The sequence below is a fragment of the Belonocnema kinseyi genome, chromosome 9 (genome assembly GCF_010883055.1).
Source record: "Belonocnema kinseyi isolate 2016_QV_RU_SX_M_011 chromosome 9, B_treatae_v1, whole genome shotgun sequence".
Classification (NCBI taxonomy): Eukaryota; Metazoa; Arthropoda; class Insecta; order Hymenoptera; family Cynipidae; genus Belonocnema; species Belonocnema kinseyi.
This window is the reverse complement of record NC_046665.1, coordinates 42882617-42895314: the sequence shown is the minus strand read 5'-3', so window position 1 is coordinate 42895314 and position 12698 is coordinate 42882617. Positions and strand designations below refer to the sequence as shown.

At 31.4% G+C, this 12698-nt stretch overlaps 1 protein-coding gene across 1 annotated transcript in view; it reads left to right on the top strand.

Moving 5' to 3' along the window:
- Positions 1–12698, top strand: part of LOC117179507 (HIV Tat-specific factor 1 homolog) — a 282439-nt gene that overhangs the window by 221734 nt on the left and 48007 nt on the right. The window contains exon 6 of the mRNA XM_033371377.1: positions 2346–2532. Coding sequence (XP_033227268.1) covers positions 2346–2532 — 187 coding nt within the window. The remainder of the gene's footprint in view (positions 1–2345; positions 2533–12698) is intronic.

The window sequence follows — 12698 nt, the reverse complement described above, 5'->3', positions numbered from 1 at the left end:
ACTCCCTTCTTGGCTACGCCAATTTTTGTGAAGAATAATAGAATTCTATTAATCTGGATCTCAAAAAAATAATATCTTTCGAAAGAACAGGCATGGATCCCGTTACTGCAAGAATAAACTGACAATCATTTGATCTGTGCATGAGAATCCCTTCGAAACAGCTTCGGGCTCGAATAGCTCTGGATAATTTGTCGGGATCGTTATTGATTATACGTAAAGTTGCAAGTCAAGATCGCTGTACTGTACTCGATTAATCTCTTCATGTTAATAAATGTTTCTGCAAGAGACATGTAATCAAGGTCTCACTCTCCTGAAGTGAGGTTTCGATTTGTTGAATGATTTTACATTTGATGAAAAGTTCCACCTGGCGGTGTCGATTTCTTTCGTCAATAGTTACTTACCGTAAGTAACCTTTAACACATTCAAAGTCGATACTGCCGTATTGTTAGGCAAAATTCTAGTCCTTTCTTTTTGGTTAGCTGATAAGTTACTCGTTCATACTCATAGTTTCATTCAGTGTCTTAATAAAAAAGACACCGCATACGTCGAAAGCCGCCAGGTTAAATCATTTTAGCTTACTGAGCATTAGATGCAATAATAGAAAAAAGAATTGCACGTTTATTGTCAGAACTCTCCCGTGTGAAAATCGGAATTTGCGTGTTTTGATTGAAAATTAGATTTCTGTTTTAGAAGAATATTAAGAAGGCAGAGAGAAAATAAAAATGCAGAAACGTCGTTCTCCGAAATTTCCACTTTATTGTAGAAACGTCGTTATCATCGACACGATCCCACTTTGTACCAGATAGAACCAAAAAAAAGGTTATAGTTGTTGTTAAGTATTGATAACAGGTATTATATATTTGAAATAAAATACGTTTTTTCGCATGGGAAATAAGAAGAAAAATTTTTTTAAATTAACCTAGAAACATTTTTACATCGTTTATGGTTATTTAAAACATGTTAAGGGTAAAATTAGATGTAAAATTTTAAGATTTTTCTTGTAGTTTGTCAAGTTTTTTATCACTTTTTCGAAGCAATAAGAAAAATGAAGAAAGTATAAAATTGATAAAGTTATTTTGATTTTTTGAAAAATATATCACGAAACTTTCTCAAAATGACTACCTTTTTTCGTTCAAATTTGCAGAAGAGACAGATAATATATAGTCAATTTACTATACGCTTGAAACCTACGGTGTATTTGTAATTAAAAAAGAAATATATGTCTTCTGAGAGAAGATTACAACTATGCACGGAGCAACTGTGCATATCGATGGCCGCAGGCACAACTGTGCACTGGCCCATCTGTGCACGTTTAAATTTTGAAGTGCACATTTGTAAGTCTCCTGTATGTGCATGTATACATTTGGGACTCTTTCAATTGTTGAAATTTAGACATGCACAGCCAGGAGACTCCCAACTGTGCACGTGTGAATTCATACGCTCAGATTTTCAACTGACAAGTCCACGTGCACAGATGGGAGACTCCCAACTATGCACTTCTTAATTTGGGAGGTATACAACTGTGCGCCGAACAGTTGTGCACGAGCCCAAATATTTACGTCGAGGACCTTTGTGCACGCTGTTCGCTACTGGCACAACTGTGTACGTTCACAGTTGGGCATGTACTATCTGTGCACGTGGACTTCTAATTGAAAAATATGAATGTATTAATTGAGACATGTACAGCTGGGAATATCTCATGTGTTCACGTCAACTTGTATGTTGAAAATCTGATTGTATTAATTTCTAGATGCACAGTCGGAACATTCCCTCCTTTTTGCGTTGAAATTGTATACGTACATAGTTGTAAGCCTTCCAATTGGTCACGTGCACGTATGGCACTCTCCCAACTGTGCACGTGCCCAATTAGTAGACTTCCAACTATTTACGTATAAATTTCAACGAGAAAAGTTGGGAGTGTCCCAACTGTGCACGTAAAATTTATATGTGCACAGATGGGTGGTTGCATATAGTTATGCCCATAAGGCCATCATGTTCATGACCCGTTTTCTTACTGTTCTCGCATTTATTGTTTTTTACTGTTATTTTTTACTTCAAATAAGGTTTGGCATTTTTTCGAATTGAATGAAGGCATTCATAGTTTTCTTTCTCTAAATTGTAAACCATTTGCGTATTGAATAATTTTTTATAATGTCGATGCACTCTAATTTCGATTGTATAAAATTCTTACTTATGAAAAGAACTATTTAATATTATTATTAATGTTTTCGTCATGCCTTTATATCTTCAGATAATACAAATTTTGAGATATTTTATGAACTCCCCAGTTTCTATCGTGATCCTTGGTAATTCAACGAATTTGTATTTAACCTTTATTTTTCTAGATTGTTTGATTGGCGACCAGATAGATTGCCTGGAGAGCCTCAAAAACATGAGCGTGTTGTGATTATCAAAAATCTTTTTAAACCAGAAGATTTCGACAAAGAAGTTTCTCTTCTTTTGGAATATCAGACGGATGTCAGATCCGAGTGTGCAAAGTGTGGAGAAGTCAAAAGAGTTCTCATTTGTGATGTAAGTACTTCTACACTGTTTGAAATCGCTTGAAGAAAATTCACTAACACAGTAGAGAATGAAACTATATATGAGAATCATTAATTCAATATACTAATGTGGGTGAAATAATCCATTTAATTTAATTAACAGTTAGGAATTATGTGTTAATAAATAAAAATTTAAGTAGGTTCATTATCTACTTTAGGGTAGTCTCCTCTATTTCTTTTTGCCTGTTCTTTTTACGATTCCATTACTAAATAATAGCTCGAAATTATTATTATTATTTTAAACATTTTTAAATAAAAAACTCTTTCTGTGTTAAACTTTTCGTTTTTGTGGATGCGCCGCATCATTGATAAGGGTTTTTCTCGGAGGTGGTTGCTTTTTTCAGGATATTCCTTTTATGTTTCCTTTTGAGTCAAATAATAGCTCGAAAATATTCTATTTTTTAACATTTTTAAATGAAAACTAATTCGGCTTTTTCTGTGTTCGGTCCGGTATTTGTTGAGATGCGCCGTTCTTTTTGACCAGGGTTTTTTGCTGATGTTTGTTTTTAAGCGTTGCTTTCGCGATTTGATAGAGCTATAAGTAATAGCTCAAATGTTTTCTTGTTTTTTTATTAATAATTAGAAAAGGTATGCAACTCTATGGAACAAAAATTGGCATTTTTCTGGGTTTTTTTTCTGGCGTTCCTTTAATAATTTTCAAAAGTTTTTTGTATCCCGTGAAGAAATTCCAATTTGGATCTTATCGGGGCCAGATCGGGCAGAATTTGGCCCAAATCAGGCTATCTAGATGGGGCCAGACTCGAAATGAAACGCGATGCCCGATCGGGGCCCAAGCGCTGCATTTGTGTATGATAAACCATTGAAATATTTTGCAATATATTTTTGGTTTTAATTTCTAACTTGAAGTTGCTTTCAATTTCTATATTGAACTTAATTGTGGAAAGTTATTTTGAAATAAGTGGATTATAATATCGCACTGACTCTTTAAGTTATTTTTACAAAAGTGAATATAAATCAGAAGGCTGTATTTACATTCCGATTGTATCAAATCACCTAAAAATACGTGAAAATAAATATATTTATGACTTACAAAAGGTTCATCCAATTTGTTTTCACATTCAACAAATGAAATATTACTTTTGCTACTTTTCTTATAAATAAATAACCTCATTTCGAGGTTAGGTTTCATCTTAACATTCTTAATAAATTTACATATTATAGTCTTCAACACGTAATTCAGGAATATTTTGAAGTATCCCGTGCACAAATTCCAATTTCGATCTGATAGGGGCCAGATCGGGCCCAAGCGCTGCGCCCTGAGATAACCATGCCTGACCCCTATCGGGCCCATATTAATTTTATTTTTCTTATTCTTAATTAAAAGGGATTCTTAATTAAAATAATATTAAAATAGAATTTATCACCCCCTTAACTGAAATTTGAGAATATAAATATCAGTTTATCTAAAAGATCGCGATATGAAAAAATTGGAGTATATCAGACACTTTTTTCGAGCAAACGGATAAAGTCAAACGACGCAATATAACAGCCAGCATTTGTGTATGATAAACCATTTAAGTATTTTGCAATATATTTTTGGTTTTAATTTCTAAATTGAAGTTGCTTTCAATTTCTATATTGAATTTAATTGTGGAAAGTTATTTTGAAATAAGTGGATTATAATATCGCACTGGCTCTTTATGACGTCATTGTTGACTTAATTCGTTTTCACAGTCAACAAATGAAATCTTACTTTTGCTACTTTTCTTATAAATAAATAATCTCATTTAGAGGTTACGTTTCATTTTAACATTTTTAATAAATTTACTTATTATATTCTTCCCCGTGCAGAAATCGCCCGATTTCAAACGTAATACCGATCTGGCCCTGATCGGTAGAACTCTGTGGCCCATCCCTGGGCTCGACCGGTCCAAACCGATTTTCTACAGAAACGCGATCTCCATGTGCCCACAGAACTAGTGCTGCTTGATATTTTCTGATAGTGCAGTGAAATTTGTATACATACAACTCGTTTATAATATTCTAGCAATGATTAAAAATGCATATGGCGAGTAAGCCACGTGTTCGGAGGCACCAAAATCCAGTCAGTAGACCTCGAAACCTGTGTGAGGAAAATGAGAGTAAGTAATTAAACTCTGCGGGCTCATTGAAACCTAACCTCAAATAAATTAATAATTAATTAAATTTTTTTATGTAAAATTAGTATATTTGCCATTAGATAAGTCAAATATTATTACATGATGAAATTGATCAAGTTCTTTTGTTTTAAATTATTATTTAAGAACTCAAGGTTCTTTAATTTAATGTAGGTTTAGAATTATCAAATCTATTGACAAGAAATGAATTGCAGTATGCAAAAAATTGTAATGCTTTTAGATTATGAGAATAAAATATGTGATACAATCTATTATGTTATTGAAACTTTCATTCTGTATTAATAATAAATTCATTACAGAAATACGTTAAGGACAAATTTTCTTAATATGATTTTCAGAATCAAGTAGTACAATCAAAATGCAAAATGCCAATTGTGTAGGGATTCCAACAAGAGCTAGTTACTCAACTGCGCATGCGTCGCATTCAACATCTAATTGGTTTCGCGCGAAGTTTAAAATGCTAAACAAAGTTTTTTTTCTTTTTTATTATAAACAAAGACATTTCAACTTACAAAAACGTCCATTAGGTCAAAATTAATTAATAACCATAAAAAATAATTCAATGCATATTTTGTAAATAATATTTAAAACAACCAGAAATATTTAATTCAAAAATTTTTATTTTGGTGTAAAAGTTGCTTAGTCTATATTGCTTCTTGACAGACTTGAAAAAATGAAACGATCTAATAAATGATAGCTAAATTTTTTGGCGAAAATATTATCTACAACCACCTTCTCGAATTTTGCAAGAGGTATTGCATTTGACAGAGGTTTGAATTTATTTACAGTAAAATGTTAATAAATTGTAAATCATAGGTAATTTCCCGATGATTTTCTTTGGAAGAATTCAAAAATGTAGTTGTTGCACGGGTCAACACGTAAGTCAGGAATATTTTGAAGTATACTATATCTACGCACTCGTCTTGTGCTCACTTTTGGCATTTTCCCCCAATTATTTTGTCACTTTTGCCAATAATAATTGAAATATTTTTGACGCTTGACACTTTACATTGAAACTTGGGCGATTTGGAGGCAACCCACTTTAGTCCCCGAAATTAATGGAGCGCCATCTACTGGAAAGCTTGGCTGTTAAGCCGGGGTCTAGAGGGGGCCAAATTTAACAATCACAAATTTGCAGGGAATGAGAGTAAAAGGTTTTTCTCAGTTTGAGATTTATTCCCTGAACCGGCGAAAAAGGGCCCGTTAGATTTTACTCTTCTCAAGATCCGAAAATATTTACTGCAGGAAGAAAGTGATCCTATGCCGAGTGGATTTAGCCTCCTTCTCAATCACTCAGAAACGGATGGGTTGCGACAGCATCTGTTTAAGTTTGAATCCCGAGCAAAACAGGTACGGAGGATCGGTCCTTTAGTTTGTGTACTGATCAAAACAAAGTACACGGGTTTCCATCTTTAAAAGATTCAAACCTCCAGAATTCTGGTAGGTTTTGCTCGCGATGGAAACTTAATCGAAGATACTTTCAAACGATCCCGAAGAGAGCGAACTGCCATCCGAAAGAGTTAGGTTTTGAACCTACTTCCAGCTCTCTGGACTTTTACTCTCTGTCTATGCTAGTTTATAGTAATTTAGCAATTTCTCGCTAATTTTAAATTATATTATACGTGTTTAAAACACAACTATATAATATACATTATTATTTGATTATGAAACAATATTGAATTAATTTATTAATCAATTAATAATATATGATGTATTAATAAATAGGTAGATTTGTGAATAATTAATGTTTAATTACAATTATAATTGAATATAAATGTTTTGATATTGATATAAATATTGAAAAATATAAAATTAATAACATTCAGAATTTTATTTTTTAATTAATTACTGTTTGTTAGCAATTTTATCATTTTTTAAATTCTATCATTTTTTTAGATTATATTTTCAAATCTATTTTTTTCTAAAATTCAATTTCTTAAACGATGTTATTTTTGAACCCCTTTTATTTGTTGAAAAATTATTTAAGTTTGTTAAATATTTTATTTTTTTAAATAAATTTATTTTTGAAAAATTTAACTTATTAAACAATTTTTTTTATATTTTATTTTTAAAATATCTGATTTTGCAATTTAATTTACTATCATTGATTAAATAATAATTAATTCACTAAGGGAGTACTAATAATTGATGATAAAAGTATTCTAACTATAATTCAAATAAATTTGTTTGAAATTTAATTTTTAATTTTATGGTCCAAACATCTATAACTTTTATTTCAACAATTATTTTGTTCAAAATTTGTAATTAGAAAAAGAATTGATTTTCCTAATTGAATTCTTTAACCAATTCCAGTTTTCAAACAATTTTTTTCCAATATTTTATATCTTATACCTTTTTGATTCTTCATCAATTTTATTGTTTAACCATTTTATGTTTTCTTTGAATTTATTTTTTCAACAATTTTCTTTTTTAATTAATTACTTTTTTTTATCAATTGTATCATTTTCTTAAATTCTATTATTTGTTTAAATAATATTTTTGAAACTATTTCTTTTTTCCTGAAATTTAATTTCAAAAACTATTTTATTTTCTAAACCATTTTATTTTGTAAACAATTGTTAAAGTTTGTCATAAATTTTATTTATTAAATAAATTTATTTTTGAAAAATTTAATTTTTCAAACAATTAATTAATTTTTTCACATTCTGACTCACTAAGAGATCGATCTCTTGAGAAACAGCAAAGGGGTTTTACTCTTAGGATTCAATTCCCCAGAAGATTCAAATCCTATAGAGTATAGAGAGTCAGTAATTTCGATCTTTCTAGTCTTTCGATCTTCTACTGATTCCATCCAAACCGGAGTGGGGGCAGAGATCGTTCAGTGAAGAATTGAGTGTCCCCATACAAGAACAAGACGTAGATTTTTCAAGCGCGGCGAAGTTGGCCCCTGACGACTGAAAATTCAAATTAGAAACTTTGAATTTTAAAACATATATTATCATAGATAATTACATTCCGAATCTTTTTTTCCTTACAAGAAAATCGTATCTTGTTTAGTTTTTTAACAAATTGCCAAAAACGAGTTTATTCAAAAGTCGATTTTTAATTCGATTTTTGTCTTTGACTCGTGCTCAAAGCCACAGTTTTTGGGATTTTTTTATAAAAATTCAGAGGAAATATTCCTTATAATATCCTTGTTATGATAATTAGCGAAAAAACTTTTCAACTTTATTTATAACAATATAACAAATTATTTTCAGAGCTATTGCATATTTCGTTCCACAAAACGTTTAAGTGTTTCGTTTATCGAGAAAAGTTTGAGCAAACGAAAACTTACTGCGGAGAAGTTGTTCAGAAAGGTACAAAGAAGTTTTCTGCAAAGGCTTTTTTCGAATAAATTAATAGGTAAAAAACTGTGAACGCTAAACTTTGAGCGAGTGACTGATCTTTATGTGTGTGTATTGCGCCGAGTCGAGATGTCTTGCAGTTTGGGCGGGTAATAAGGGGGTCAGATTTAAAAATAAATAATAACACTTCAATTGACATAAAATATATCAAATTTTTATTTGTTTAGCGAATACTTATGTTTATAATAATTTATATAAATAGTTAACGAGATCATTGTAGTCACAGGCTTATATTACAGTGCTAATTATAAAATGTTCTAACAGAACTTATTCCATATTTAATTTACATTATACTATAATACAATTTTATTTATGTAAAGTTCATATTATTGGTTTTATTATTATGTTATGTTATTTTTTGGCTTCTTTTGGGATTAAGAAGGCTGAAGGACGTTTGACGGTCATCTAATGTTTAAATAATCCACCTTTGAGTTCATTGTACCGCCGTATAGGGAAAAACATCCCGACTCGGCATAATACACGCATGAAGATCAGTCGCTCGCTCAAAGTTTAGCGTTCACAGTTTTTACCTATTAATTTATTTGAAAAAAGCCTTTGCAGAAAACTTCTTTGTACCTTTCTGTACAACTTCTCCGCAGTAAGTTTTTGTTTGCTCAACCTTTCCTCGATAAACGAAACACTCAAACGTTTTGTGGAATGAGATATGCAATAGCTCTGAAAATAGTTTTCTATATTGTTATAAATAAAGTTAAAAAGTTTTATCGCTAATTGTCATAGCAAGGATATTATAAGGAATATTTCCTCTGAATTTTCTAAAGAAATTCCAAAAACTGTGTTTTCGTGTAAGGAAAAAAAAGATGCGGAATGTAATTATCTACGATAATATATGTTTTAAAATTCAAAATTTCCAATCTGAATTTTCAGTCGTCAGGGGCCAACTCCGCCGCGCTAGCAAAATATACGTCTTGTTCTAGCATGGGGACACTTAATTACTCTTCCCGGGATTCGTTCCAGGCACAAACGTGCCTGCTTGAATCTTTTCCCCAATTGTTTGCGGAGGGATGACGCCCGGCCACGAGGGATTGGGTGACGCGTCTTTCAAGCTATAGTTCTCCCACAGAATATCTCTCCTAAAGAGCGCGTTTACAGCATCACTTTCCGTTCAGTCGGGATTCACTCTTAGACCCTGCAAAATTGTGTGCCCGATCTGGTCCAAATCGGAAATAAGGCAAACATGTGTCAATTTCTGCACGGTATAATATGAACTGCGTTGAAAATAGACACTTTTTTATGTCTTCTATAAAATTTGCATTTTGAGACTCAAGGCCATATTTTTTATATTCTTTCAACTAAAATTTCAATTACGAGATTTCAATTGTGAATAACGCACGTGTTCAAATTTGTGTATTAATGAAATTGAAACTTCAGTGACATTGATTGCGTAAAACTTTACTCAAATGTGATTGAAAATTCGTACAGATATTTATAAGTGTGTACTCAATCCGCGCTATTACAATTCGAAAACAACTATTTGTTAACTAATGTTTGAAAAAATAATTATGCCTTCATTCAAGCAATGTTAACAAACTCTAATGCTGTGCAACACAAGTACTGAAGCAATATTTGCCAACTGATTATCAGGCGGTAAAATACACTCGTTGAACTAATTTTTACTTTCAAGAATGATCTCACCGACTCAGGGACGATAGCTAAAAAAGAATTTCAGCCAGAATAAGTCTCACAAATAGGAAAACTGCATAGATTTGAAGAAAAAAATTATATTATAATTCACTTCGAATTTTACATTGTAAATATTGATTTTTATGTAAGTTTATCTTTTATATTAGTTGTTTCTATGAACAGAATTATAGGCATTTTGTAAAAAATATCTTTCAAGGCAAATAATATACGTAGGCTTTTGAATGCCCTCAAGTAAATTTACAATTGCAGCATGAAGACATTCCTCAATGAAGCAATTTGCAAGTTTCCTCAGTAAAATATTTTTTCCCTATCAGAATTACATACATTTGAAAGCAGATGGAAATTTTATTTCTGATAAATAGTTGGCAACACTGTCGTTACTTAAATTATAATTCAATTTAAGGTTGAGGTTTCAATTTTGTTGTATAACTTTGTAATTTCAACTAAGTAATTCAGATTTCGCACCTCCGGTTGCTAATTTTTTACTGAATTCTATAGACAGATTATTTAAGGGCTAGAAACAGCATCTCGTCGTATAAGAATTTAGAATTTATAAAAAAAACTGATACTCGTTTTCTTTACTGTTGAAAAATAATTACAGTTAACTTTGCTTTATTTTTAACTAGCTGCTAAGTGTGAACCAATAATAAGATTTAATTGATCTCCAAACATTTTATTTTGTTCTTCTGATGGATGAAAATGGTCCAGCTGAAGGCGCAAAAGCTCATTAATTATTATACAAACTAATTCGCCAACGCCTCACTTCCTCAGAGTCAAAGTGCGCACCTTGGTTAAATTACTTTATGAGCCCACGCATTGCGACCCGGCGCCACAAACGTACATTTGGTGAGCTCCTGTCCCTGTATGCATTCATGTGCTCATACTACAAACTACGCAATACTCAAGTGCAGGAATAACTGCAATATAATAACATTAACATATCGCCAGCTATTTCCGTAACGACGTCATTATCTTCCAGTCACGCGTGACCTCGTTTTTATATATTACAGATTTCTTCTCTTTTATTTAAATTTAACTTTACTCAACATCTACTACTAGTCGTCGAAATTGATAGGATCTCGTCAATTGTTAACAATTCAACAAAACTGCCAAGCTAATATTTATGGATTTATTGACACCAATAAAGTCCAGGGGTTATTAACTTTTGGTAATCGGTTGCAAAGCTTCGACTGATAATTAGATTTCTTCGGTTGAAGAATATTACAATTATTATTATTATTATGCCATTAGGCCATGCCTCTAGCGATTACCCCAGGTGAAGAGCGTCACAAAGTCATCATGTAAAGCTCTCCACTTGGGCCCATTTGTATCCAAGGTCTTTTGTTTCAGGCTTCATTCAGTTTACCGTCATCCTTTATCGTCCATTTCTTATAAAATATTTTTCATCACACTTTTTTGCCCTGGCCTACCTTTTTAGCTTTCTTCACGTCCATGCATTTTGTCATCCAAACTCTTGTGTTTCTATGGCTTCCTATGTTTCATCGAATTAAGGTCTCATTAACACTTTTTAAGCATTATTTCCTCGGTCTGCCTCTAGGCACTCTGCCATTTACTTCACCTCGATATACTTGTTTCATCATTTGTTCATATTTCATTCTCTCAACATGCACTGTAAAAAAGTGGTTGAAAATTACCGCTTTAATCAGTGGGCATAAAAATACCAGTGATTAACGTGGGAATTTTACTGCAATCGTTAAAAATTAATGAAATCGAAATCCATTAAAAATTCGCGTGAGGATTGAATTTTGTCCATTTTGCCTCACTGTGCGCAGTGTCCGTGAGCTCCGCTCGCATCGGATCGCTTCGGACATAACCAGTAGTGGTGAGTGGTGGAGCCAGAGATCCCAGATCTGAAACGAGACGTGGTCCAATAATATGACACGTCTGTATCCGTGTGAATATGGTAGGAGACGATATAAATGACTTGGTTGCGCGCGCAACCCATTTCTCCTCTTCTGAATTTGAAAACTCGAAGGTGCATCTGCTTTGAAATAAAATGAAGAGATTGGGATTTTAATATTTCCAGATTTCGATGCTGAGCCGGCGACTCTCATGATTTGAATACTTCGCGCGCCTCTTTAATGCGTGTATTTTTAAGGTTACGTTACTTCAAGTATAAAATATAAATTATATAAATTTCAAATAAAAGAAATAAATATTTTAACAAAGTAGTTGAATTTTTGATAGAAAAGAGGACTTTTTTTACAAAATAGTTACATTTTCAACATAATAATTAATTTTTCAATCAAATAATTGAGTTTTAATAATAGTCTTAATAATAGTCTTATTTAAATCTTGATGTATTTTGTTAACAATTCGTCTTTCTTTGTAAAAATTAAATTGCTTTATGGAAAATTTATACTTTTTGATTAAAAATTACATTTTTCGGTTGAATTATCAACTGTAAATATTTGTTGGTTGCAAAGTCGTTTTGTTGTAAATGCAACTATATTGTTAAAAAATAAAATCATAATTTTTGGGTGGAAAATTTGATTATTCACTTAAAGTTGAACTACTTAGTAAAAAAATTAATTTTTTCTTATTAAGGATTCATAATTATAGTTGAAAATTCAACTATTTGCCTTTAAATTAGGTTAAAAATTCAGCTTTCCTTGTAGCTAATACTCTTTTTGACTTTAAAATTTAAAAATTTCTTAAAATTCAATTGACCTTTTTTAGTAGAAATTTAATCTTTTTGGTTGAAAATGCATTTTGTTCAAAAATGCAATTTTTTGGTTAAAATATGAACTGTACATTTGCTTGGGTTTAAAAGTCGATTATTTCACTAACAGTTGAACTACTTTGTAAAAAAATACGTTTTTTTTAACAAGGTTTTATAATTATGTTTGAAAATTTAACTATTTGGTTGAAAGTTTAACTCTTTCATTGCAAACTCATATTTTTCGCTTAAATATTCAACTTTTTGTAGATAATTCGTCTTTTTTACT